Source organism: Pseudorca crassidens, chromosome X (assembly GCF_039906515.1).
Source record: "Pseudorca crassidens isolate mPseCra1 chromosome X, mPseCra1.hap1, whole genome shotgun sequence".
NCBI lineage: Eukaryota > Metazoa > Chordata > Mammalia > Artiodactyla > Delphinidae > Pseudorca > Pseudorca crassidens.
Window position 1 is genome coordinate 127,230,562 of NC_090317.1, and position 27,309 is coordinate 127,257,870.

At 44.7% G+C, this 27,309-nt stretch overlaps 1 protein-coding gene and 1 pseudogene across 3 annotated transcripts in view; one reads left to right on the top strand and one right to left on the bottom strand.

Moving 5' to 3' along the window:
* The window catches only part of CLCN4 (chloride voltage-gated channel 4), a 79,100-nt gene that overhangs the window by 28,944 nt on the left and 22,847 nt on the right, over positions 1–27,309 (bottom strand). For all 3 annotated transcript variants that reach the window (XM_067724321.1, XM_067724320.1, XM_067724319.1), the window contains 3 exons: positions 16,955–17,109; positions 12,752–12,851; positions 8,142–8,329 (listed from right to left, as the gene is read on the bottom strand). In XM_067724321.1, the coding sequence (XP_067580422.1) occupies positions 8,142–8,329; positions 12,752–12,851; positions 16,955–17,098 (432 nt within the window). In that variant the 5' untranslated portion in view covers positions 17,099–17,109. The remainder of the gene's footprint in view (positions 1–8,141; positions 8,330–12,751; positions 12,852–16,954; positions 17,110–27,309) is intronic.
* Positions 14,451–14,573, top strand: LOC137217666 (U4 spliceosomal RNA; annotated as a pseudogene).

The window sequence follows — 27,309 nt, forward strand, 5'->3', positions numbered from 1 at the left end:
GGGAGTGTGGGAACTGCATTTCAGAATACTGCTACCCAGATGTGGTCCCTGGACCTGGGCGTGGGCTGGAAATGCAGAGTCTCAGGCCCCGCCCCAATAGTTCAAATTATCTGATGTGTGGGGAACATTTTCTGAACCAAACACACAGTCTGAGGTCTCTGAGGCTGAGGACCTGGTCTGTGGGCAGAGACCACAATTCTCCAGGCCTCAGCTTCTTGCCACCATCTGGATGCCGCACGTGATGGAGAGGGAAAGTGAGGGCACCTACAAGCCAGGCTGTGGGCACGGCTACACGTGTGCCTGTAAAATGCAAAAACACGCTCCACGAGACGGCTCTAGCCTTAACAATCACAGATATTCACACCCTATGTGGTGAGAAATCAGACAGAGAAATACATTTCACCTAGTGAGAAATGGACTTTTTTGAGACTAAAAATAACGTCTCACCCTTACTAACAGTAATTCTTTGAATCAAAGTATAAATCTTAGAAATGGCTGAAAAGCTAGACAGCCATATTTCCCCCCAAAATAGAAGAGAAGAAATCAAACATGGCGCCCAGCCAATTCTGCCTGCCCACCTCCATCAACTCAAGTAGAGAATTTATTTTTGTATTTTTGGAAGTAATGGAGAGCACTGAGAATGTGTGAGATTTCAAGATCCCGGTCTACTTCTGAGATTTGAAGGAATTAATTTTCAACTCCACTGAGAAAGAGGTTTAGCAAATGGCAAAGTGCATTCCAAATGTCTTCAGCTGCATTAAGTCAATCGGGCAAGAGAGCGGGAGAGGGAAGAGGAGAATAAAGGGATCACATCTATCTTCCAAGAACACTTCTAGCTTGAATGGTCCTCACATTGCCCCTAATGTGAATCGTTCCAACCTAACTCCCCCTCACCTGGGCTTCTGATCTGTCGATGACCCACAGTCATTGTGGTAACCACTGAATTCGGTTTGAAACTAACCCTTTTCCCCAGCTAAGATGTGTATGTGGATCTGAAGCTTGGAGTGCCATGAAGGCAAGCAACAGGTCTGTGCTTCACTGCTACATCCCCTGGGCCTGGGATATTCCCATCACAGAAGGCCCACAAACATCCTCTGTAACGTGCTCCTAAGATGCACTGGAAGATGGTAACTTAATCCACAATGAGCCAGCACTTCACACCTGTTAGGAGGGCTATAATCCAAACCAGACAACAACTGGGGTCGGTGAGGATGTGGGGAAACTGGAACCCACATACACTGCTGCTGGAGTCTCAAGTGGTGCAGCCACTCTGGAAGAGAGTCTGGCAGCTCCTCAAAAGGTTAAATATAGAGTTGCCATGTGACCCAGCAATTCCCCTCCTAGGTATCTACCCAAAAGAAATGAAAACATATGTCCACACAAAAACCTGTAGACAAACGTTCAAAGCAAAATCATTCATAATAGCCCAAAAGTGGAAGCAACCCATGTTACTCAGCTGATGAGTGGAGAAATGAAATGTGCTCTATCCAGACAATGGAATGTTATTTGGCCATGAAAAGGAATAAAGTACCAATCTATGGTATGACACGAACGAATCTGGAAGACATTACGCTAAGTGAATGAAGCCAGACACAAAAGTCCACAGGGGCTTCCCTGGTGGCGCAGTGGTTGAGAGTCCACCTGCCGATATAGGGGATGCGGGTTTGTGCCCCGGTCCAGGAAGATCCCACATGCCGCGGAGCGGCTGGGCCCATGAGCCCTGGCCGCTGAGCCTGCGCGTCCGGAGCCTGTACTCCCCAACGGGAGAGGCCACAACAGTGAGAGGCCCACGTACAGCAAAAAAAAAAAAAGTCCACAGACTGTATGATTCCATTTACATGAAATGTCCAGAACAGGGAAATCTGCAGACACAAGAAAGTAGATTCGTGGTTGCCTAGGACTGGCAGACTTGGGGGGAAATGGGGAGTGACTGCCGTTCCGTACAAGGATTCTTTGGGGGCGATGAAAATGTTCTAGACATTCACAGAAAGACAGACAAGATGAAAAGGCAGAGGGCTATGTACCAGATGAAGGAACAAAATAAAACCCCAGAAAAACAACTAAATGAAGTGGAGATAGGCAACCTTCCAGAAAAATAATTCAGAATAATGATAGTGAAGATGATCCAGGACTTTGGAAAAAGAATGGAGGCAAAGATCGAGAAGATGCAAGAAATGTTTAACAAAGACCTAGAAGCATTAAAGAACAAACAGAGATGAACAATACAATAACTAAAATGAAAAATGCACTAGAGGGAATCAATAGCAGAATAACTGAGGCCGGAGAACAGATAAGTGACCCGGAAGACAGAATGGTGGAATTCACTGCTGCAGAACAGAATAAAGAAAAAAGAATGAAAAGAAATGAAGACAGCCTAAGAAACATCTGGGACAACATTAAAGGCAACAACATTCGCATTATAGGGGACCTAGAAGGAGAAGAGAGAGAGAAAGGACCAGAGAAAATATATGAAGAGATTATAGTTGAAACTTCCCTAACATGGTAAAGGAAATAGCCACCCAAGTCCAGGAAGCGCACCGAGTCCCATATAGGATAAACCCAAGCAGAAACACGCCAAGACACATAGTAATCAAATTGGCAAAAATTAAACACAAAGAAAAATTATTGAAAGCAGTAAGGGAAAAAGGAAAAATAACATACAAGGGAACTCCCATAAGGTTAACAGCTGATTTCTCAGCAGAAACTCTACAAGCCAGAAGGAAGTGGCATGATAAAGTGACGAAAGGGAAGAACCTACAACCATGATTACTCTACCCAGCAAGGATCTCATTCAAATTCAACAGAGAAATTAAAAGCCTTACAGACAAGCAAAAGCTAACAGGATTCAGCACCACCAAACCATCTACAAAAAATGCTAAAGAAACTTCTCTAAGTCGGAAACAGAAGAGAAGAAAAGGACCTATGAAAACAAACCAAAACAGTTAAGAAAATGGTAATAGGAACATATATATCAATAATTACCTTAAATTTGAATGGATTAAATGCTTCAACCAAAAGACACAGGCTTGCAGAATGGATACAAAAACAAGACCCATATATTTGCTGTCTACAAGAGACCCACTTCAGACCTAGACTGAAAGTGAGGGGATGGAAAAAGATATTCCATGCCAATGGAAATCAAAAGAAAGCTGGAGTAGGAATACTCATATCAGATAAAATAGACTTTAAAATAAAGAAGGTTACAAGAGACAAGGAAGGACACTACATAATGATCAAGGGATCAATCCAAGAAGAAGATATAACAATTATAAATATATATGCACCCAACACAGGAGCACCTCAATATATAAGGCAACTGCTAACAGCTATAAAAGAGGAAATCGACAGGAACACAATAATAGTGGGGGACTTTAACACCTCACTCACACCAATGGAGATCATCCAGACAGAAAATTAATAAGGAAACAGAAGCTTTAAATGACACAATAGACCAGATAGATTTAATTGATATTTATAGGACAGCAGATTACATCCAAAAACAGCAGATTACACTTTCTTCTCAAGTGCGCACGGAACATTCTCCAGGATAGGTCACATCTTGGGTCACAAATCAAACTTCAGTAAATTTAAGAAAACTGAAATCATATCAAGCATCTTTTCTGACCACAAGGCTATGAGATTAGAAATGAATTACAGGGAAAAAAACGTAAAAAACACAAACACATGGAGGCTAAACAAGACGTTACTAAATAACCAAGAGATCACTGAAGAAATCAAAGAGGAAATAAAAAAATACCTAGAGACAAATGACAATGAAAACACGATGATCCAAAACCTATGGGATGCAGCAAAAGAAGTTCTAAGAGGGAAGTTTATAGCTATACAAGCCTACCTCAAGAAACAAGAAAAATCTCAAATAAACAATTTAACCTCAGCTAAAGGAACCAGAGAAAGAAGAACAAACAAAACCCAAAGTTAGAAGAAGGAAAGAAATCATAAAGATCAGAGCAGAAATAAATGAAATAGAAACAAAGAAAACAACAGCAAAGATCAATAAAACTAAAAGCTGGTTCTTTGAGAAGATAAACAAAATTGATAAACCATTAGCCAGACTCATCAAGAAAAAGAGGGAGAGGACTCAAATCAATAAATTTAGAAATGAAAAAGGAGAAGTTACAACAGACACCACAGAAATACAAAGCATCCTGAGAGACTACTACAAGCAACTCTATGCCAATAAAATGGACAACCTGGAAGAAATGGACACATTCTTAGAAAGGTATAACCTTCCAAGACTGAACCAGGAAGAAACAGAAAATACGAACAGACCAATCACAAGTAATGACATTGAAACTGTGATTAAAAATCTTCCAACAAGACCTTCCCTGGTGGCGCAATGGTTGAGAGTCCACCTGCCGATGCAGGGGACATGGGTTCGTGCCCCGGTCCGGGAAGATCCCACATGCCGCGGAGTGGCTGGGCCCGTAGGCCGTGGCTGCTGAGCCTGCGCGTCCGGAGCCTGTGCTCCGCAACGGGAGAGGCCGCGACAGTGAGAGGCCCGCGTACCGCAAAAAAAAAAAAGAAAAAAAAATCTTCCAACAAACAAAAGTCCAGGACCAGATGGCTTCACAGGTGAATTCTGTCAAACACTTAGAGAAGAGCTAACACCCATCCTTCTCAAACTCTTCCAAAAAATTGCAGAGGAAGGAACACTCCCAAACTCATTCTATGAGGCCACCATCACCCTGATACCAAAACCAGACAAAGATACTACAAAAAAAGAAAATTAGAGGCCAATATCACTGATGAATATAGATACAAAAATCCTCAACAAAATACTAGCAAACAGAATCCAACAACACATTAAAAGGATCATACACCATGATCAAGTGCGATTTATCCCAGGGATGCAAGGATTCTTCAGTATACGCAAATCAATCAATGTGATACACCACATTAACAAATTGAAGAATAAAAACCATATGATCATCTCAATAGATGCAGAAAAAGCTTTTGACAAAATTCAATGCCCATTTATGATAAAACTCTCCAGAAAGTGGGCATAGAGGGAACCTACCTCAACATAATAAAGGCCATACACAACAAACCCACAGCAAACATCATTCTCAATGGTGAAACACTGAAAGCATTTCCTCTAAGATCAGGAACGAGACAAGGATGTCCACTCTCACCACTATTATTCAACATAGTTTTGGAAGTCCTAGCCACGGCAATCAGAGAAGAAAAAGAAATGAAAGGAATACAAATTGGAAAAGAAGAAGTAAAACTGTCACTGTTTGCAGATGACACGATACTATACATAGAGAATCCTAAAAATGCCACCAGAAAACTACTAGAGCTAATCAATGAATTTGGTAAAGTTGCAGGATACAAAATTAATGCACAGAAATCTCTTGCATTCGTATACACTAATGATGAAAAATCTGAAAGATAAATTAAGGAAACACTCCCATTTACCACTGCAACAAAAAGAATAAAATACCTAGGAATAAACCTTCCTAGGGAGACAAAAGACCTGTATGCAGGAAACTATAAGACACTGATGAAAGAAATTAAAGATACCAACAGATGGAGAGATATACCATGTTCTTGGATTGGAAGAATCAATACTGTGAACATGACTGTACTATCCAAAGCAATCTACAGATTCAATGCAATCCCTATCAAACTACCAATGGCATTTTTTATGGAACTAGAACAAATCATCTTAAAATTTGTACGGAGACACAAAAGACCCCGAATAGCCAAAGCAGTCTTGAGGGAAAAAAACGGAGCTGGAGGAATCAGACTCCCTGACTTCAGACTATGCTACACTAATCAAGACAATATGGTACTGGCACAAAAACAGAAACATAGATCAATGGAACAAGACAGAAAGCCCAGAGGTAAACCCGTGCACCTATGGTCAACTAATCTATGACAAAGGAGGCAAGGATATGCAATGGAGAAAAGACAATCTCTTCAATAAGTGGTGCTGGGAAAACTGGACAGCTACATGTAAAAGAATGAAATTAGAACACTCCCTAACACCATACACAAAAATAAACTCAAAATGGATTACAGACCTAAATGTAAGAGTGGACACTATAAAACTCTTAGAGGAAAACATAGGAAGAACACTCTTTGACATAAATCACAGTAAGATCTTTTTTGATCCACCTCCTAGAGTAATGGAAATAAAAACAAAAATAAACAAATGGGACCTAATGAAACTTAAAAGCTTTTGCACAGCAAAGGAAACGAGACAAAAAGACAACCCTCAGAATGGGAGAAAATATTTGCAAACGAATCAATGGACAAAGGATTAATCTCCAAAATATATAAACAGCTCATGCAGCTCAATATTAAAGAAACAAACAACCCAATCCAAAAATGGGCAGAAGACCTAAATAGACATTTCTCCAAAGAAGACATACAGGTGGCCAAGAAGCACATGAAAAGCTGCTCAACATCACTAATTATTAGAGAAATGCAAATCAAAACTACAATGAGGTATCACATCACACCAGTTAGAATGGGCATCATCAGAAAATCTACAAACAACAAATGCTGGAGAGGGTGTGGAGAAAAGGGAACCCTCTTGCACTGTTGGTGGGAATGTAAATTGATACAGCCACTATGGAGAACAGTATGGAGGTTCCTTAAAAAACTAAAAATATAATTACCATATGATCCAGCAATCCAACTACTAGGCATATACCCAGAGAAAACAATAATGCAAAAAGACACATGCACCCCAATGTTCATTGCAGCACTATTTACAACAGCCAGGTCATGGAAGCAACCTAAATGCCCACTGACAGAGGAATAGATAAAGAAGTTGTGGTACATATATACAATGCAATATTACTCAGCCATAAAAAGGAACGAAATTGAATCATTTGTTGAGACGTGGATGGATCTAGAGACTGTCATACAGAGTGAAGTAAGTCAGAAAGAGAAATACAAATATCGTATATTAACGCATGTATGTGGAACCTAGAACAATGGTACAGATGAACCGGTTTGCAGGGCAGAAGTTGAGACACAGATGTAGAGGACAAACGTATGGACATCAGGGGGTAAAACCGCAGTGGGGTGGGGATGGTGGTGTGCTGAATTGGGCGATTGGGATTGACATGTATACACTGATGTCTATAAAACTGATGACTAATAGGAACCTGTTGTATAAAAAGAAAAAAAACAACTAATACTAAACTTTCTTTGGGTTATTTGTATGGAAATATGTTAATATAAATGTTTCAGACATTACATGAAATTCCTAAAAATCTTATATGTTCTGGTATAATGTTATAAGTCATAATTCTAGTTATTACTTTAAAATGTATATCTCAGAAATAACTAAGTTTCCTTGTCAATTGCATTATTATGAACTTTCATCAAATCTTTAACTGTGGTCATTTTTAAGTCTTTTGTCATTTACAGACAGTTCTGGGTGTACTCTGACGCTTTTGCAAAAATGTTCCTATAAAAGGGTTTCAGCTTCAAGGAATTCATGGAAAAGACTCTGACAAGTACAGGTTTCTGGTAACTGACTATACTGCTGAACTGAATGAATAAGCATTTTCAGAACTCTAATGGAAAACTGATGCATTCATAAAAGTGCTAACAAAAGATCAAGATGAAAATAATTACATGGGACTGAGTGAACTGATGAGGATGATTATAATTTTTGCGACTTTCTGTTTGAATGAAAAATAAATGTTAAAAAAAAAAGTTCTAAAATTCGATCGGGGTGATGCGGCACAACTCTGTGAATATCCTAAAAGCCACCGCATTGTACCCGTTAATGGGTACACCCCACGGAGTATGGATCATGTCTCACTAAAGCTGTTATTAAAAAACAGTAACATCTTTTCTTCTCAATCAGAAGGGATAAAAATCAACCCTATTTCTTCAGCATGATCAAGAGATCACTCTCAGTAAGAAAAATAAAGCCAAACAAAAGGCTTTAAAGAAAATACATACATCGTGCACATGAAATAGTGGGAAAGGATTTTCCAAGTGAAGTTTGAACCCTAGAGCTAGAAAAAGCCAAGTGGCAAGTGGCACTCGTAGTAGCCACGACGACGGTCAGGACAGACCCTGCAAGGTGAGAGCTCGGACGTCCCCCAACACCAGCCACGGGGCTCCCAGCCAGGACCCGCCCCTGCACCCACCTCCGACTGTTTCACCAGCAGCTCCGACCACTTCTGCCACAGGGGACACTTGTCCCTGTCCTCAAACGTGGTCTCATTGGAAGTCCAGCAGCACTGCTCGTGGCTGTACCAGAAGGCGGACAGGCAGATGCCCTCCTTCAGGTCTGTCATCCAGTCGACGGCGAGATCGATGACCCCGGCCAGGGTGCCTGGAAGAAGCAGCGAGAGCCACTCAGAAGGACGGCCGGCATGGGCCAGGGTAGCACGTGCGCCCGGAGGGCCAGGCGGAGATGCCCGTGCCCCGGGCTGCCACGCACCCAGGAACCCTCTTTCTTCAGTCTTGAGGTCACCTGAGCGAGTGGCAGGGCACCAGGTGTGGCAAAAGTGGTGCCCAGCCCAGTGAGACACAAAGGCCAATGATACGCTGTCCTCGGAGGGCTTCGATACGGTGGGAGGGAGAGACCCGCAGCACTGAGCCCACCGCAAGCCCCAGGGGCCGAGCGGCTTTCAGAACCCAGCCCTTCCGAATCTTAGAAACAGGGTACCTACACCCTATAAATCACGTAACCCCCTCAGCGGCTTCTGGGGCAGGATGCTGGGATCACACACATGAATATCCTCCAGGAAACCTGACAATTCAGACAAAATGGAGACAAAACTATTTATAACAGCCTCGTCATTGAAATAAAGTTTTCCCATCAAATGGAATCCAGCTTGAAAAATCTTACTTGTTAGAACTTTCTGGATTTTTAAAAAATTATGGATAAAGGACTGAGGAGCTACATAAGTAAATAACTACTTTAAAGGCCGATAGGAGTGGGATAAAATCGAGTGTGCAGTGGGTCAGAGAAGGCCATTTTAGGTCTCTTTCTAGAATAACCCATTCCAGTCTTTCACGAAGGCAGGGAATACTTTTGCGCTACCAAACTTTTCACACTTTTACTAGATCCTTATTACAACATCAATTCCCCGAAGGCAGCCATATGCCAGCCTCAGGCGACCTGGCCTTGCCACTCTCCTGGTTCCATCAGCAGTCGCCCACTGTTCTAGCCAGAACACCCGAATCCTCAGCAGCGCACAGGCTCTGACCACCGTTCCCACATTTCTCTCCAGGCTCCTCTCTCTCCATCACGAATCCCACACCCTGCCCACACTGTGTTCCTTGGCACACCAGGCCCTCCTCTCTGCACCACCTCAGATAGCACTGTCCTCCCCCAACCCGCCAAGCTCCTATTTATCTTCCAGATGCTGGCATTTATATCACCTCCTTCAGGAAGCCTTCCCTGATTTCCTAAGTCTGGGCTAAGTATACTTCCCAGGCACTCCCCATCACCATACCTATCACATCCTGATATGATCAGTATTTATATATATGTGTATACACACACACACACACACACACACCCCCCTCACATGCACACACACACACTCCAACTAGTCTATAAGGGTGGGGGGAGTCTCTTGTCTGGTTTGTGTGCCACGGTGGGGACCAAGCCAGGTGTCTAGACCCTGTGTCCCCTTTAAGTGGGCAAGGGCCATTGTATTCACGTCAGGTACATAGCTGGAACTATATATCCATGTTGAATGAATGAGAGCAACAAACGAATGAAAATCAGGAAACTCAGGTCCATCCATTCACTCAAGGGCTATTTATTGAGCACCTACGTACTAGGTGCCACGTACTGTTCCACACCCTGGGGTACAGCAGTGAACAAAGCAAACTCAGGTCCCTGCCTTCGTGGAATCTCAGCTTGTACGAGAAGACACTAGATTGAATAAGTAAGTAAATGAAGGGCTCCAACAGAAGGTGGTAGGTGCTAGAGAGGAGACTACAGCACGTTCCAATGGCAGCCATTTCCTACAATGGTGCAGGAGAACAGTCGGACACGTCCTCAAAAAGTTAAACAAGGGGGTTTCCCTGGTGGCGCAGTGGTTGAGAGTCCGCCTGCCGACACAGGGGACACGGGTTCGCGCCCCGGTCCGGGAAGATCCCACATGCCGCAGAGCGGCTGGGCCCGTGAGCCATGGCCGCTGAGCCTGCGCGTCCGGAGCCTGTTCTCCACAACGGGAGAGGCCACAACAGTGAGAGGCCCGCGTATTACAAAAAAAAAAAAAAAAAAAGTTAAACAAGGAGTCACCACCTGACCAAACACTTCCATTCCTAGGCATCTGCCCACGAGAAATGAAAACATACACCCAACACAAGACATGTACGCAAATGTTCACAACTGCATATTCACAGAAGCCAAAGAGTGGAAACAACCCATATGCCCATCAATTGCTGAATGGAGAAACAAAATGTGGTCCACCTACAATGGCAACCAAAAGGAATGAAGCGCTGACACATGCGACAGCATGGATGAACCTTGGAAACGTTATGCTGTAAAAGAAGCCAGTCACAAAAGACCATATATTGTATGCTTCCATTTTATGAAATGTCCAGAGTAGGCAAATTTACAGAGACAGCAAGTAGATTAGCGGTTGCCCAGGACTGAGCGGAGGCTAGGGACACTGGGGCTGATAGCTAAAGGGCAGGAAGGTTCTTTGGGAGCTGATGAAAATGTTCTAAAATTGGCCTTGGTGATGTTGCAAAACTCTGTGAATACACTAAAAACCACCAAGTTGTACACTTTAACTAGGTGAACTGTATGGTATGTGAGTTATATCTCAATAAAGCTGTTACGTACACACACACATACATACATATAGTGGGCGAGGGCGACGAGGCTCAGAGAGGGAGACGTGCTTTTAGAAAAGGTGGTCAGAGAACACCTCAAGCAGAAGATGACATTGGAACAAAAACTGCCTTGTGTGGAACAACAGCGACACCCAGTGGTGGCTCCTGGTTAACGCCCTGCAGAGGAGCCGCAGCTTGGGCGTCGGAATATAATGTCTGGGCTGCAAATACGGAGGTGACTGGCAAGATACTGGGACCCCTGGGGCTCGCCACTGGGGAACGGGAAGGTGAATGGGGCAGTTTTCTGGCTTTTCCTTCATCCAGATCAAAAGAACACTTTCGCCACCTTCACTGCCAAGATCATCTTTTTCTTGCCTCCCTCCTATATTCATCTGCTGATGTGACCATGGGATCGCCCTTCTCCAGCAGTCCTCACCCCTGGCTGCATATTAAAATCACAGGGGAAAGGGGGCTTTACTCAATGCTAGGGTGTCATCTCCAGGGAGCTACTATTTAATTGAAGCCTGGGCAGCAGCATTTTTTTTTAATTCCCCAGGTGATTCTTCCTGAAAGAACTGATGGAAATCGGATTAACAGTGAAGCCCGATGGTCGGTATCTGACTTGTTAAAGACAGCCCGACAGGGCTCTGAGATCAGTTGATAAATCTATACTGTGTGACTCCAGCAGGAAGCCAAGACATCTACTCTGATTCCTTCATTTCCCGTATTCATCCCTCCTTCCCAGGAGCCAAGAATAACACAGGGTACAGTTTTATAAATCTATTCTAAAGAAAGACATCAAAGTTCGCAGCAAACTACCCTCTCCGCCCTCTCCCCCCCACCTACCTTTAAAGGACTTCATAGAGCCTAATGAATGGGTGGCAAAACGCCATATGTCCATGAACTCGAATTCCCTCCCAGCACTGCTGCCAATATATACCGGGAGCGCCACTGGGAGGGGAAGGACAGGATGGGCGGAATGGGTGGGTAGCTGCTGTGGCCGGAAGGAGAGGACTGCCCCTTCAGCACTCTCCTGGGCCCTTTAGGACATGCCAGGCAGAGGGAGCCCCTCCCCGGCAACCAGGCCCCTCTTACCATTGTAGATGAAACGAGTGACAGGGCAGCCAGAAATCAAAGTCCTCTAATCACAAAATTTTACCCTATGCCCCGCAGGTGCTCTGCGAGTACGTACTATATTCAACCTGTATCACACAGCCATTCTCTGATCAGTCCTATAAGCAGAACTAGCGTGTTACTACAGGCAGGGGGAGTTTCTTAAGGGAATCTCTTCAGCATGATCAAATTTTTTTCTCCTTAGACATTAACCTTCACAGCCTCCTAAAAGCAAGTAAGTTTCAGGAAACAATTTCCATGGAGGGCTGTGCATTTGCTATTAAAAGGGGAGGTGTCCCCTCCAGATACTCATTCATTCATTCTAGAAACAGCAACTGCTCACAAACATGGTGTTGGGATTATAAAAATGAAGGACACGGAGTCGCTGAGGGTCAGAACAACCCATGGGCTGGAGGTACCTCCCCCGGGCCTTCCTCAGACCCTGTGGTGTCTCACGTTACTGTGAGCGTCTCTCGATGTTTACAATTCATCTCAGGGCCTGCCGGTGTTAGTAAAGGCCAGTCTCATATGATGTTTTATTTTTAGAGATCAACATGTTCCCGTCCTTTCTCACCTTCTACGTGGCCAAGTACTATAGAATGTGAAATGTGTGTTTTCAATAAAATCCAGCATGGCGGTAAACCTTTCTACAGTGTGGAAAGGGCCAACCCGCCTTCTCGGTACCACGCTCCAATGACCATACCTGGGCCTGTCCGTGCCTTGGGGTCTTTTTGCTTTACTGATGATAGATTTATGTTAAGTGTACCGTCATGTATTGTGCCCTTAGGTATTTCAAGTAACAGCCCCTCTGCCTGAAGTACAAGAGAAACACTCCACGTACCTGCCAGCAGGCCGATGAGCAGCATCACCGCCCATCCCGACCAGGCGTCCAGCAAGCTCTTGATGAACTCCCATATGGACTCCTTGCTTTTGCTGGTTATCTAGAAGCAGAAAGACATCGGAGCTGATGTGGATACACTTTCCAATTCAGGCTTCCTTCTCTGAAACTGTTTCCTCAGGAAACACGGTGATTGAGAAAACGAATATAATGAAGCAACTAGACTGCCGCTAACGTGACTCTTTCAGTTACCTAGCACAGTGGTTAAATGGGCTTTCTAGTTCACAGAGCTAGAAAGATGCCATAGTAGTCTCCAAAGAATCCAAAAAAGTTCACTTACTTAAAAAAACCTCACTAAGTGTGATGTGATCTTTGATTATTTCAAAGCCATTCTGAAGGAAGACATCACTTCGGTGTCACCGTTTTGAATACAAATCATTATTTTAGCCTAAATCGTAAGGTCTGTTCACAAAAGACCCTCTTCGACAAAGACTTCAATTCCTTCTTTCATTTTCCAGGCTACATGTTAACAACAAGAACGAACTTAATTTCTTTCTCTTCCTTCCTTCCTTCCTCCCTCCCTCCCTTCCTCCCTCCTTTCTTTCCTTCCTTCCTTCCTTTATGGCTGCGTTGGGTCTTCATTGCTGTGCACAGGCTTTCTCTAGATGTGGCGAGCAGGGGCTACTCTTCGTTGCGGTGCGCGGGCTTCTCATTGCGGTGGCTTCTCTTGTTGCGGAGCACAGGCTCTAGGCGTGCGGGCTTCAGTAGTTGTGGCTCGCGGGCTCTAGAGCGCAGGCTCAGTAGCTGTGGCACACGGGCTTAGTTGCTCCATGGCATGTGGGATCTTCCCAGACCAGGGCTCAAACCCATGTCCCCTGCATTGGCAGGTGGATTCTTAACCACTGCGCCACCAGGGAAGTCCCAAGAACTTACTTTTTTTTTTTTTTTTTTGCGGTACGTGGGCCTCTCACTGCTGTGGCCTCTCCCGTTGCAGAGCACAGGCTCTGGACACGCAGGCTCAGCGGCCATGGCTCACGGGCCCAGCCGTTCTGCGGCATGTGCGATCCTCCCGGACCGGGGCACAAACCCGCGTCCCCTGCATCGGCAGGCGGACCCCCAACCACTGCGCCACCAGGGAAGCCCCGAACTTTCTTTTTTTAATTGAAGTATAGTTGATTTACAATGTTAATTTCAGGTGTACAGCAAAGTGATTTAGTTATACCTATATATATATATCCTTTTTCAGATTCTTTTCCATTATAGGTTATTACAAAATATTAAATATAGTTCCCTGTGCTATACAGTAGGACCTTGTTGTTTATCTACTTTATATATAATAGTGTGTATCTGTTAGTCCGAACTCCTAATTTATCCCTCCCCCACCCTCTTTCCCCTTTGGTAACCGTAAATTGGTTTTCTATGTCTGTGAGTGTATTTCTGTTTTGTAAATAAGTCCACTTGTACCACTTTTTTAGATTCCACATATAAGCAATATCATATGATATTTGTCTTTCTCTGACTTACTTCACTCAGTATGATAATCTCTAGGCCCATCCATGTTGCTGCAAATGGCATTATTTCATTCTTTTTTATGGCTGAGTAATATTCCATTGTATATATGTACCACACCTTCTTTATCCATTCATCTGTCGATGGACACTTAGGTTGCTTCCATGTCTTGGCTATTGTGAATGGTGCTGTTAGCTTTGTGCAGTGACAGTATCATAGCCAATGAGGTTTATCTGAGGCGTGATTACTGCTAATTGTAAATAGTGCTGCTATGAACATTGGGGTGCATGTATCTTTTTGAGTTAGAGTTTTCTCTGGATACATACCCAGGAGTGGGATTGCTGGATCACATGATAACTCTAATTTCAGTTTTTTAAGGAACCACCATACTGGTCTCCATAGTGGCTGTATCAATTTACATTCCCACCAACAGTGTAGGAGGGTTCCCTTTTCTCCACACCCTCTCCAGCATTGCTGTTTGTAGCTTTTTTGATGACAGCCATTCTGACCGGTGTGCGGTGATACCTCATTGTAGTTTTGATTAACAGCAAGAAGGCTGAAGGAGCCAGCCTGGATCACGCTTTCCAGGCAGATGGTTACATCTAAACACATCGTAAGAGCACCCCTTTGCCTCCCTGTGTTAACAGAATCCTACATTCCTGAGACCATCATTCCCCTCATAACCCTTTAGAGCAAGGGTTGGCAAACATTTTCCATAAAGAGACAGAAAGTAAATATTTTCGGTTCGGCAGGTCAGTTGGTCTCCGTGGCAACTACCGGACTCTGCTGTTGTAGCACAGAAGGAGCCATATAGAGCATGGCAGTGCACCTCTCTTGTATCCTGTGGCCATGAAAAGGAAATCCAGGGCTTTCTCAGTGGCGCAGTGGTTGAGAATCCACCTGCCACTGCAGGGGACACGGGTTTGATCCCAGTCCAGGAAGATCCCACATGCTGCAGAGCAGCTAAGCCCGTGTGCCACAACTACTGAGCCTGTGCTCTAGAGCCCACATGCCACAACTACTGAAGCCCGCACGCCTGGAGCCCGTGCTCTGTAACAAGAGAAGCCACCGCAATGAGAAGCCAGCGCACCACAACAAAGAGTAGCCCCCACCCTCCGCAACTAGAGAAAGCCCACGCGCAGCAGTGAAGAACCAACACAGCCAAAACCAAACAAATAAATAAATAAATAAGTAAATAGGAAATCCAGGGACTTCCCTGGTGGTCCAGCAGTGGAGAGTCCACCTTACAGTGCAGGGGCCACAGGTTCGATCCCTGGTCAGGAAACTAAGATACCAAATGCCGCGGGGCAACTAAGCCCACGCACCACAACTACTGAGCTCGTGCGCCTCAACTAGAGAGCCCATGTGCCATAAACTACAGAGCCCACACGCCCTGGAGCCCGTGCGCCACAACTACAGACCACAACTACAGAGCCCACGCGCCCTGGAGCCCGTGCGCCACAACTACAGACCACAACTACAGAGCCCACGTGCCCTGGAGCCTGTGTGCCACAACTACAGACCACAACTACAGAGCCCACGCGCCCTGGAGCCCGTGCGCCACAACTACAGACCACAACTACAGAGCCCACGTGCCCTGGAGCCTGTGTGCCACAACTACAGACCACAACTACAGAGCCCACGCGCCCTGGAGCCTCTGCGCCACAACTACAGATCACAAGCGCCCTGGAGCCTGTGCGCCACAACTACAGACCACAACTACAGAGCCCACGCACCCTGGAGCCTGTGAGCCACAAGTAGAGAGAGAAAACCCGCCCACCACAACTAGAGAGAAGCCCACGCGCCACAACGAAAAGATCCCGCATGTCTCAACGAAGATCCCGTGTGCTGCTGCTAAGACCCACCGCAGCCAAAAATAAATAAATAAATAAAATTTTAAAATAATAAAATAAATCTTAAAAAAAAAAAGGAAATCTAAACTCCTCTTCATGGTCTACTCAGTGGTTCCCAATGTGGCCCCATTGCCCACGTGGCCAGACTCATCTCTAGTCCTCCCCTTCCGTGAATCTGCCACCAAACCTTAGAGCTCCTTGAACTGCCTAAATGTGCCACGGTCTTTCATGCCTCTGTGACCTAAAAAAGCCACTCCTGATGAGAATCCTTTCCCCTTCCTCTGCCTGGCAAATTCTTAGTCATCCTTCAAGACCCCACTGAAATCGCACCCCCTCTAAAAACTCCCTCCCTAACCATCCCTCCTAAATGATCCCACAGCACTTGATACATAACCTTACTGCAGCCCATAAAAATATATATTGACTGCCTACGAGAGGCCAGGCACTGTAATATGTGCTTTCATACACATAGAGCCCCATTTAATCTTCTGGTATAATTAACTCCATCCTTACAGATGAGAAGATGGGGTCCAGAAATGGCACCCCAAAAGTCAGCCAGCCTAAAGATGTCAAAGTCAGGATGCACCCAATCTGTCTGGTTCCAGAGCCCCACTCCTTGCCCTCCACACCACACCTCTGTATGACATAGCCTTCCACCCAAAGCACCTGGTATTAGAATTACCTGTCCACATCTCTGCCTCTCCCACTAGCCCTTCTCTTCTCTAGAACCTAGCTCAGCACATGACACATGAACCCAAGCTCTAGCTCAGTGACTGTCCGATAGAAGCATGGCCCAGCCCTCCGAAGGGATTCCCCTCACAGTGTCCTTATGAACAGCATGTACCTTTCTGTGTCTGTCGGTGTCCCGTGACTTCTCCCTCAGCCAGTCGATGGTGTGGAAGTCCTCATACGTCCCCACATCAGGGAACGGCTCGTCAAGGAAATCCATCAGGTTTCCAGAGCCACTCATCGCTCCTGCATTGACCATGCTACTTACACCTGGGAGAGAAAACCTGTCGTTAAAAACGTGAGCAGAACATCTGCACAGACCTGGCAGAACAATCCACGTGTGCTATTTTTTTGCACAGGAAAGACATTTCAGCATAGGCACCTCTGCTGTGATGAAAGATACATACAGTCTGTCTTAGTGAGCACAGGCTGCTGTAACAAAAATACCACAGACTGGGTGGCTCATCAACAACACACATTTATTTCTCACAGTTCCGGAGGCTGTGAAGTCCAAGATCAAGGCACTTACTTAGAGATTCAGTGTCTGGTGAGAGCCCACTTCCTGTTCACAGATGGCCATCTACTCACTGTGTCCTCATCTGGTGGAGCTCTCTGGGGTCTCTTTTATAAGGTCACTAATCCCATCCATGAGGACTCAGCTTTCATGACCTCATCACCTCCCAAAGGCCCCTCCTCCCAACACCATCACATTGGGGATTAGGTTTCAACATATGAATTTTGGGGAGACACAAACGTTAATTTCTTTTTTTTTAACTTTTTATTTTATATTGGAGTATAGTTGATTAACAATGTTGTGATAGTTTCAGGTGTACGGCAAAATGATTCAGTTATACATATACATGTACCTTTTTCCAATTCTTTTCCCATTTAGGTTGTTACAGGATATTGAGTAGAGTTCCCTGTGCTACACAGTAGGTCCTTGTTGGTTACCTATTTTAAATTCAGCAGGTGTACATGTCAATCCCCAACTCCCTAACTATCCCCTTCCTCCACCCTTCCCCTCAGTAACCGTAAGTTCATTCTCTAAATCTGTGAGTCTGTTTCTGACAAATGTTACTTTCTTATTATTTGTGGTAGTTTTGTGCTATAAAGTCACCATGGCCACCGAATTAGTGAGTACTAAATCACTGTCCCCAAGAGAAATACAGGGTTAGGTTCCTTCGAGCCTCTGGTCACAACATCTTCAGCAACCAATCAATATACAACCTTGTTTTGTGTGTTTCTGTTTAAAGACACCTTATCAAATATATATCGTTGGTTCATCCACTGAACTCACAGCCAACAGCACTGTCACTCACGTTGCAGGAAGTTTGTCTAACAAACATATTTTCTCCATGAGGCCCAGCACAGCCTTCTCGTGCTTAGAAACACTACAGACACTCCTGCCCTGCATTTCAAGGCCACTGGAAACAGCAAAATTACCAATAAAAAAAACACAAAAATGCGAAAAATATGGCACTAAAGAGACTGTGAAAAGAACACTTGTTTCTGGTCTGGGCACTGAAACAAGACGGCAGAGCACCAATTTCTCCAACCTCAGCTGGGATCGTGCATTCCTGGCAACTCAAACTTTTTGAGGCTCTGCACGTGCACTGACCAGGCAAGTGCCCCATGTATTGCCCTGGATGTTACAAATACATTTTAGTGAGCAGGCAAATTCACAAATACGGAACCGCTCATAATGAGGGTCAACTATAACCATTTCTAGAAAACCTCACATTCTGCAAAAGCAGGGCATCAACATGAGAGGCCTGGGGGAAACAGGGTTGAGGCATACCACTCAAAACCAAATCACTGTAGTCAATCCAGTAACCGGTTCTCCTGGGAGATAAAGTGGACCACTGAGGTAGACAACCTCTGCGGATACTCGAGACGTACAGCAACAGCAGAGTGAAAATGCTAAGACTTAACTCACTGGTGGGAGCCAAGGTGATCCACAGAGGGAGTGGTCCTCTGCACCAGGGCGGGGGGGGGGGATGCCATGGGGATGACAAGGAGGCAGGACAACCTGCCACGTGAGCCATGCTATGGTCTGAACGTGTGTGTCTCCCCACCCAAATTCATACATTGAAAGCCTAACCCCCAAAGGATGGTATTAGAAGGTGGGGTCTTTGGGAGGTGACTGGGTCATAAGGGCAGTACCTTCAAGAATGGGACTAGTGCCCTTATAAAAGAGGCCCCAGGGAGCTCCTCTGCCCCTTCCACCATGTAAGGACACAATAGGAAATCTGTGACTGGAAAAAGAACCATCACCTGACCATGCTGGCACCCTGATCTCAGACTGCCAGCCTCTGTTGTTTCTAAGCCACCCAGTCTATGGTATTTCGTTATAGCAGCCCGAACAGACTAAGACAAACCATACCAGGCTGGCAGCACACTGCCCCGGGCAAGCAGCCCTGAGTGCAGGCCCTCACTTCTAATTTTCCTTAAAATACAGTCAAAAGGGTGCCTGCTACCAGGGCAGTAGCAAAGTGGAGGATTTCTTCCTTTCCTGCCTAAGATAACAATTCCACTCCTGTTATTCTGCCTCCCCTTGTCTGGAAAACAATCTCAAATAAACCAAGACATCTTCCATGTTACACCACCATCAGAACCTGATTTACAGATCACACAGGAAATAATTTGACACAGAGAAAACTCTTTGCAGCAGGACCAGTGCTCACCACCAGTTAGCAAGAAAAATAATACACTCTTACAAAGACAAGAGGTTGGAATAGGCACTAAATCAAAATTTCTTTGGCAAAGAGCATGGAAATTTGAATTATACGACGGGAACCACAAAAGTGCCGGAATAAGATGGTTAAAGAAGTGAAGGGTAGTTATTAAAATATTTGAGCACAGGCTTCTCTCAATTGCTTTATGTATTTTTATATCTGGAGGACTCAACCACGACCTGACAAAACTGCATTTTGATCAAATTGAAAAGTCGCTACAGGCAAAGTGGAGTAATCACCTTACAAGCAATAAAATGGCGATAGTTATTGATTTATTGACTGTCTGTGCAACTTTGCTACTTTAAAACTTAAAAAGTTTGAAGTCTGAGCCATGCCAAGCTGAAAACTATACCCACTGATGAATGCCCAAGGAAGAATCATATTGCAGAAGTCAGTAGCAACCAATTAATAAAAGGGAAGGAATAAAATTAGAAAGCAAAGATTTCATTTTCATTTCTAGAAACGCAAGACGGTAATAGCCTTGTATTATATGTGGTAAAGAAAATCTCTGATGGGAAAAAGAAGACGGCAGGCTGCTGACCCACAATGGGTAGCCCGTGTAAGAAACACCAAGCCAGCAGATCGAAGAATTGCAGACACTTGGACATTCTATTAAAAAGAAGTTCATGTTACCTGAAATTTAACCAAATCTCTAGTCAAGCAACAACTCCAGGCAATAATGACTGAAACAAAAAGTCACTCTGGAGAACAAATGTATCCTTAAACTTTGGTGGAGCATGTCATGGCCCTGACGATCAGACGCATAATTGGTAAAGGAAAATAAACATGATTTAATCCGTAGATCTAATTGGAGGCTTTCCCTGGGGGCCCAGAAGGAGGTGGTGACTTTGCTTCTGAAGCTCGGATTAAGAAAGACAGGAGGACCAGAAGTGTAAGAAGAGGGCACCCAGGTCAGAAATAATGGAAAGAGGGAATTCCCTGGTGGTCCAGTGGCTAGGACTCTGCACTTTCACTGCTGAGGGCAGGGGTTCGAACCCTGGTCAAGGAAGTAGGATCCCGCAAGCTGTGCAGCATGGCCAAAAAATTTAAGAAAAGAAAATAAAAATGGAAAGAATTCTATCTGGGATCCCCTGGGAGATATAGATGGATAGGAAATGAGAATCCAGCCAAACACAGGAACAAAATGGAATGAACTCCAGGGACTTGATGAGAAATAAACTTAACCTGTGTAAGTTCAATACGGCACCCAAAGGGATGCAAAGACTGCTGAGCCCTGAACAACACAGGTTTGAACTGGGTGGGTCCACTTATACGTGGATTTAGTTCGATAAATATCATACCTGTATTTTCGTTTTACAGATCTTTACCTACGTGAGGGGAAAAGTTTGTGCTCGATTAGAGAGCCCAATATGTAGAATCACAAGAACTAGGGTTTGAGTCCTGATTCTATCCAGACTGTTTCAGCTTCCTGCCCTTGGGTGAGTCATTCATCAGTTCCTTTGGTTTTGAGGCAGTGAGAGCAGGATGCGGCTTTTCGACTGTGCTGGGGGTCAGTGTCCCTAACTCCCACGTTGTTCAAGGGTCAACTATAGTCATCTGCACCTTAGAGGGGAGCCCTTGCTCCTCTCACCTGGTTTTATTTCTTCTCGCCAATAAGAGCACTTCTGCTGGCAGATGACACCTCTGCTTATGATTTCAGGAAGGACAGCATCCTAGATCCTGCATCTGAGATTCCTACTTGGTCTGGATCGTCGAGGTCAGAGCACAGCAAACTGCAGGCTGTGGGCTAAATCCGGCGTGCTGCCTGGCTTTGTAAATAAGTTCTAGAGGAACACAGCCATGCCCACTCCACATATTGTCTATGGCTGCTTTCACATCGCAACGGCACAGTTGAGTAGTTATGACAAAGGCCAAATGGCCCCCAAAGCCTCAAATGTTTACTATTCGGCCATTTACAGAAAACGTTTGCTGACTCCCGATCTACACGGTGGACTGAACACAGAACCAGCTCAGATTCTCTACCTGTCCCTGCATCTACAGCATTTTCAGTGGGACCTTGTGGCTCGTCTTCATTAAGAGGTAGAGTCTATTTCTCCAGCTCTTGAATCAGGGCTGGGCCTTGGGACATGCAGTGGAAGTGACAGCATGCATGTACTGAGTCTAGACCCCAAAGGCGACGCGGCCTCTGCTTTCTTCCTTGGCCTTCTGCCATGAGCAGAAACCTAGGCTACATGCTGGAAGATGAGCGACCACATGGAGTCAAGGTGGGTCATCTCAACTGAGGCCATCCTAGATCATCCAGGCTCACCAAGCACAGATTCATGAGTGAGCCCAGCCAAGAGCAGCTGGCTTTGACCCAATCAAACCACCCAGCTGACCTGCAGACCGTGAGAAAAATGAATGGTTATTGTTTTAAGCCACCAGGTGTTTCTGAAAGGGTTGTCATGTAGCAGCATCATAACAATGTTTAACAGGTATGATTTACGTGGGCTCCAAGGGAGAGAAGAAATGAAGATGCTAAGTTAGTTACAAGGGAGGACAACTAACTAAGTTAGTTGCAGCAACAGATAACACAGCTGGCAACAGAGACAGGATGGAATCGAACTTCACGCTGGAGGTGTCCATCCTGAAGAAAGAGCATCTCTCTTACACAACCGTATTTACCTACACAGGGACTTCGGAAGACACAAAGGACACCTAGGTCTTTTATCCAATCCTTAAAGGCAAGAAAGGATCTACAGAGCATCAGGGTAGCTGTGGGCTTTTCATATTCAACAAGCTTTCCTAGCTTGTTGAATGTTTTTAATGACGAAAGGGTGTTGAATTTTGTCAAATGTTTTTTCTGCATCTATTGAGATGATTATGTAATTTTTATTCTTCATTTTGTTAATGTAGTGTATCACATGGGTTGAATTTCAGATGTTGAACCATCATGGCACCTAGTGATAAATCCCATTTGGTCACGGTGTAAGATCCTTTTAGTATGCAAACCAGAAACAAGACAAAAAGACAACCCTCCGAATGGCAGAAAATATTTGCAAATGAAGTAACCGACAACAGATTAATCTCCAAAATATACAAACAGCTCATGCAGCTCAATATCAAAAAAACAAACAACCCAATCAAAAAATGGGCAGAAGAAAAAATTTAAAAAATAATAAAAAAAAGAAGGTATTCCCTGGTGGCGCAGTGGCTGAGATTCCGCCTGCCGATGCAGGGGATGTGGGTTCGTGCCCCGGTCCAGGAAGATCCCACATGCCGTGGAGCGGCTGTGCCCGTGAGCCATGGCCGCTAAGCCAGCACGTCCGGAGCCTGTGCTCCGCAATGAGGGAGGCCGCGGCAGTGAGAGGCCCGCGTACCGCAAAAAAAAAAAAAAAAAAAAAAAAAAAAAAAAAAAAAAAGGGCAAAAGACCTAAATAGACATTTCACCAAAGAAGACATACAGATGGCCAAGAGGTACTTGAAAAGATGCTCAACATCACTAATTATTAGAGAAATGCAAATCAAAACTACAATGAGGTATCACCTCACACCAGTTAGAATGCCATCATCAAAAAACCTACCAACAATAAATGCTGGAGAGGGTGGAGAAAAGGGAACCCTCTTGCACTGTTGGTGGGAATGTAAATTGATACAGCCACTATGGAGAACAGTATGGAGGTTCCTTAAAAAACTAAAAATAGAATTACCATATGATCCAGCAATCCCACTACTGGGCATATACCCAGAGAAAACCATAATTCAAAAAGAGACATGTAGGGCTTCCCTGGTGGTGCAGTGGTTGAGAGTCCGCCTGCCGATGCAGGGGACACAGGTTCGTGCCCCGGTCCGGGAAGATCCCACGTGCCGCGGAGCGGCTGGGCCCGTGAGCCATGGCCGCTGAGCCTGCGCGTCTGGAGCCTGTGCTCCACAACGGGAGAGGCCACAACAGTGAGAGGCCCGTGTACCGCAAAAAAAAAAAAAAAAAAGACATGTACCCCAATGTTTATTGCAGCACTATTTACAATAGCCAGGACATGGAAGGAACCTAAGTGTCCATCGACAGATGAATGGATAAAGAAGATGTGGCACATATATACAATGGAATATTACTCAGTCATAAAAAGAAATGAAATTGAGTTATTTGTAGTGAGGTGGATGGACCTAGAGTCTGTCATACAGAGTGAAGTAAGTCAGAAAGAGAAAAACAAATACCGTATGCTAACACATATATATGGAACCTAAAAAAAAAAAAAAAGAAGAACCTAGGGGCAAGACGGGAATAAAGATGCAGACCTACTAGAGAATGGACTTGAGGATATGGGGAGGGGGAAGGGTAAGCTGGGACAAAGTGAGAGAGTGGCAAGGACATATATACACTACCAAATGTAAAATAGATAGCTAGTGGGAAGCAGCCGCATAGCACAGGGATATCAGCTTGGTGCTTTGTGACCACCTACACGGGTGGGATAGGGAGGGTGGGAGGCAGACACAAGAGGGAGGAGATATGGGGATATATGTATATGTATAGCTGATTCACTTTGTTATACAGCAGAAACTAACATACCATTGTAAAGCAATTATACTCCAATAAAGATGTTAAAAAAAACCAGATGAATGGATAAAGATGTAGCACATATATACAATGGGATATTACTCAGCCATAACAAAGAATGAAACTGGGTCATTTGCAGAGATGTGGATGGACCTAGAGCCTGTCATACAGAGTGAAGTAAGTCAGAAAGAGAAAAACAAATATCGTATATTAATGCATACATGTGCAATCTAGAAAAATGGTACAGATGAACCTATTTGCAGGGCAGGAATAGAGACGCAGACATAGAGAATGGACATGTGGACAAGGGGGGTGGAAGGGGAGGGTGGGACGAATTGGGAGATTAGGTTTGACATGAATACACTACCAAGTGTAAAACAGATAGCTAGTGGGAACCTGCTGTGCAGCACAGGGAGCTCAGCTCGGTGCTCTGTGATGACCTAGATGGGCGAGACTAGGGGGGTGGGGGTGGGGAGGGAGGTCCAAGACGGAGGGGGTATATGTATATGTATAGCTGATTCACTTTGTTGTACAGCAGAAACTAACATACCATTGTAAAGCAACTATACTCCAATAAAAAAAAATAATAATAATGTTTTAAAAAAAAACCCTTAAGTGTTTCATGAAAACACATTTTCCTTACCACCCTGCATGTTCCCTCATTCCCAAAGTTTGTCTAATCAGTCCTTTGATGTCTGTAGCTCACAGAAGGGACCTGGTGGATTCCAGTTCTGCTCAGGGAGATTAAGCAAGTCAAACTGAACTTTTGGGGGACCTGCTGCGATTTCTGTTCACCAAGAACTTGTGAGGCCATTAAAACATGAATCTATGCCTGGCATTTTAAATATCTTCTCCTGAAAACTCCTCAAAGTGTTTACATTAATTAGAGACTATTTTCTTTCAAACGAAATACATCTACTCAAAGTGAAAAGACCACTAACCGAGAAATTTGCGTGAATCCCATCTGGCTGTGTGACCTCCGCTGACCCCCACTGACCTTCACCGCCCTCGTCTCAAAAACTACAGTCCTGGGCTGGACTGTTTCTCAGGTGCTTTCCACCCAGAGCAGATGACACAGAGACTGAAACTTAGTACCAGCCCCTTCCACACGCTTGGGGACAAGCAAACAATCTTCAATTCATCAAAACTTTTTTTTTTTTTTTTTTTTGCAGCACACGGGCCTCTCACTGTTGTGGCCTCTCCCGTTGCGGAGCACAGGCTCCGGACGCACAGGCTCAGCGGCCATGGCTCACGGGAGCAGCAGCTCCACGGCATGTGGGATCTTCCCGGACTGGGCCACGAACCCGTGTCCCCTGCATCGGCAGGCGGACTCTCAACCACTGCGCCACCAGGGAAACCCCATCAAAACTTTTTGTCTCTGCACAGATATTGGTTAAGCCTAGGGAACTTTCCAGAAATTTCAGAGCTGTCTTCACTGCCAGCTGTTTCTATCAGTCATTACAGAGCAGAAAATCATTTGAAAAAAGAACATACTCTTCACTGTTGGCAAAATTGAGATCATCTGAGTGATAATCTCACATCCTCAAAAGCTATAGTGATATCTGTGAGCATTATTGCCCTTAACAGTTAGAAATAGAAACCCAAAAGTACAACTCAGAAAAGATTATTAAAAACATAGAAAAAGCAAGCCCCAGGTAAGCAGGGGGATCTTGTAACCAGCAAGAAGCCAAGAGTCCACGCTCCTGTCCTTGATGGAAACGCATGTGCACCAGTAGGTGCTAGGAAGATGCTTGTTCCTCTCCAATCAAGCCAGAGGGAAACAGAGACCAGGAAGGCCGGGGCTGGCCTGGGCATAATCACAGGGCAAGTCCAGGAAGTGAGTTATCTACAATCTTCCAACTTGCCCTGCTTTTCGTGCAACTGCTATTTTAGTAAACAGAAGTAGCAAATCTAACGTCCTCATTTTACTTACGTTCTGGAAACTGCTCTGCATTACTCATCTGGCCTGGATCTGGGGGCAGGTCTGGATTACCTGGTGGAAAAGTCAGGCCTTCCCCCTGTCAACCTTCGAGTCACCTGTGCTTGGAAGGGCAGCACGAAAGAGCAGGCGAGGTGGCTGTCATCTTGGGACCTTCTCCTTCTGGCTACAGAGGTGCACTATCTAATTCCAGAAGTTTTCATCCTCTACAAGTAACCCCATGCCCACAGCAGTCCCTCTCCTGGCCCAGCCCCTCGTAACCACTCATCTGCTTTCCTTCTCTACAGATTTGCCTCTTCTGGACACGTCACAGAAATGGCATCATATCATACGCGGCCTTTTGTGTCTGGCTTCTTTCTGTTATTATAATGTTTTCAAGTTTTGCCCATGTTGGAGCATCAGTGCTTCACTCCTTTTTATGGGTGAATAATACTCCGTTGTATTTGATATACACACGTTGTGTTTGTCTACTCATCAGCTGATGGACATCTGGGCTGTTTCCACTTTGGGGCTATTGTGACTAATGCTGCTATGGTCACTCCAGCCTTCATGTAGACATGCATTTTCAGTTCTCTTGGGTAGATACCTAGGAACAGAATTACTGGGTCATATGGTAAGCCTACGTTTAACCTTTTGAGGAGCTGCCAGACCGAAATCACTTTTCTTAAGTAAGTTTTTTATTGAAATAAACATCTATCCATAAAAAGGCAAAAGTCCTAAGTGTATACACCTCCTCAAATTTTCACAAAGTGAGCTCACGCACATAACCAGCTCCCAGATCAAGGACAGAACGTGACCAGCGCCCAGAAGCTCCCTCAAGGCCCCTTCCGGGCCCCTACCCCACCCGTAAAGGTAATCACTATCCTCACACCACAGATGAATTTTGCCCGTTTTTGAACTTTATATAAACGGGATATTTTGTTTCCAGCTTCTTCTGTTCTACACTGTGTTGTAAGATCTACCCATGGTGTTGAGTTTATCTAACTATCGTTCGTTCATTCTCTATGCTCTACAACAGTGAACTTTTTCTATTAAGGGCCAGAGAGTAAATATCTGTAGCTTCGTGGGCCACGTGGCCTCTGTCGGGACTACTCAACTCTGCCACTGTCACGTAAAAGCAGCCAGAGACAATACACAAATTAATGGCTGGGGCTATGTGGCAATGAAACTCGATTTATCGACAATGAAGTCTGAATTTCATATAATCTTCACCTGTCACCAAGTATTATTCTTCCTTCAGTTTCTTTCCATCATTAAAAAATATAAAAATCAATTCTTAGCTCATTTTGGCTCAGGCAGTG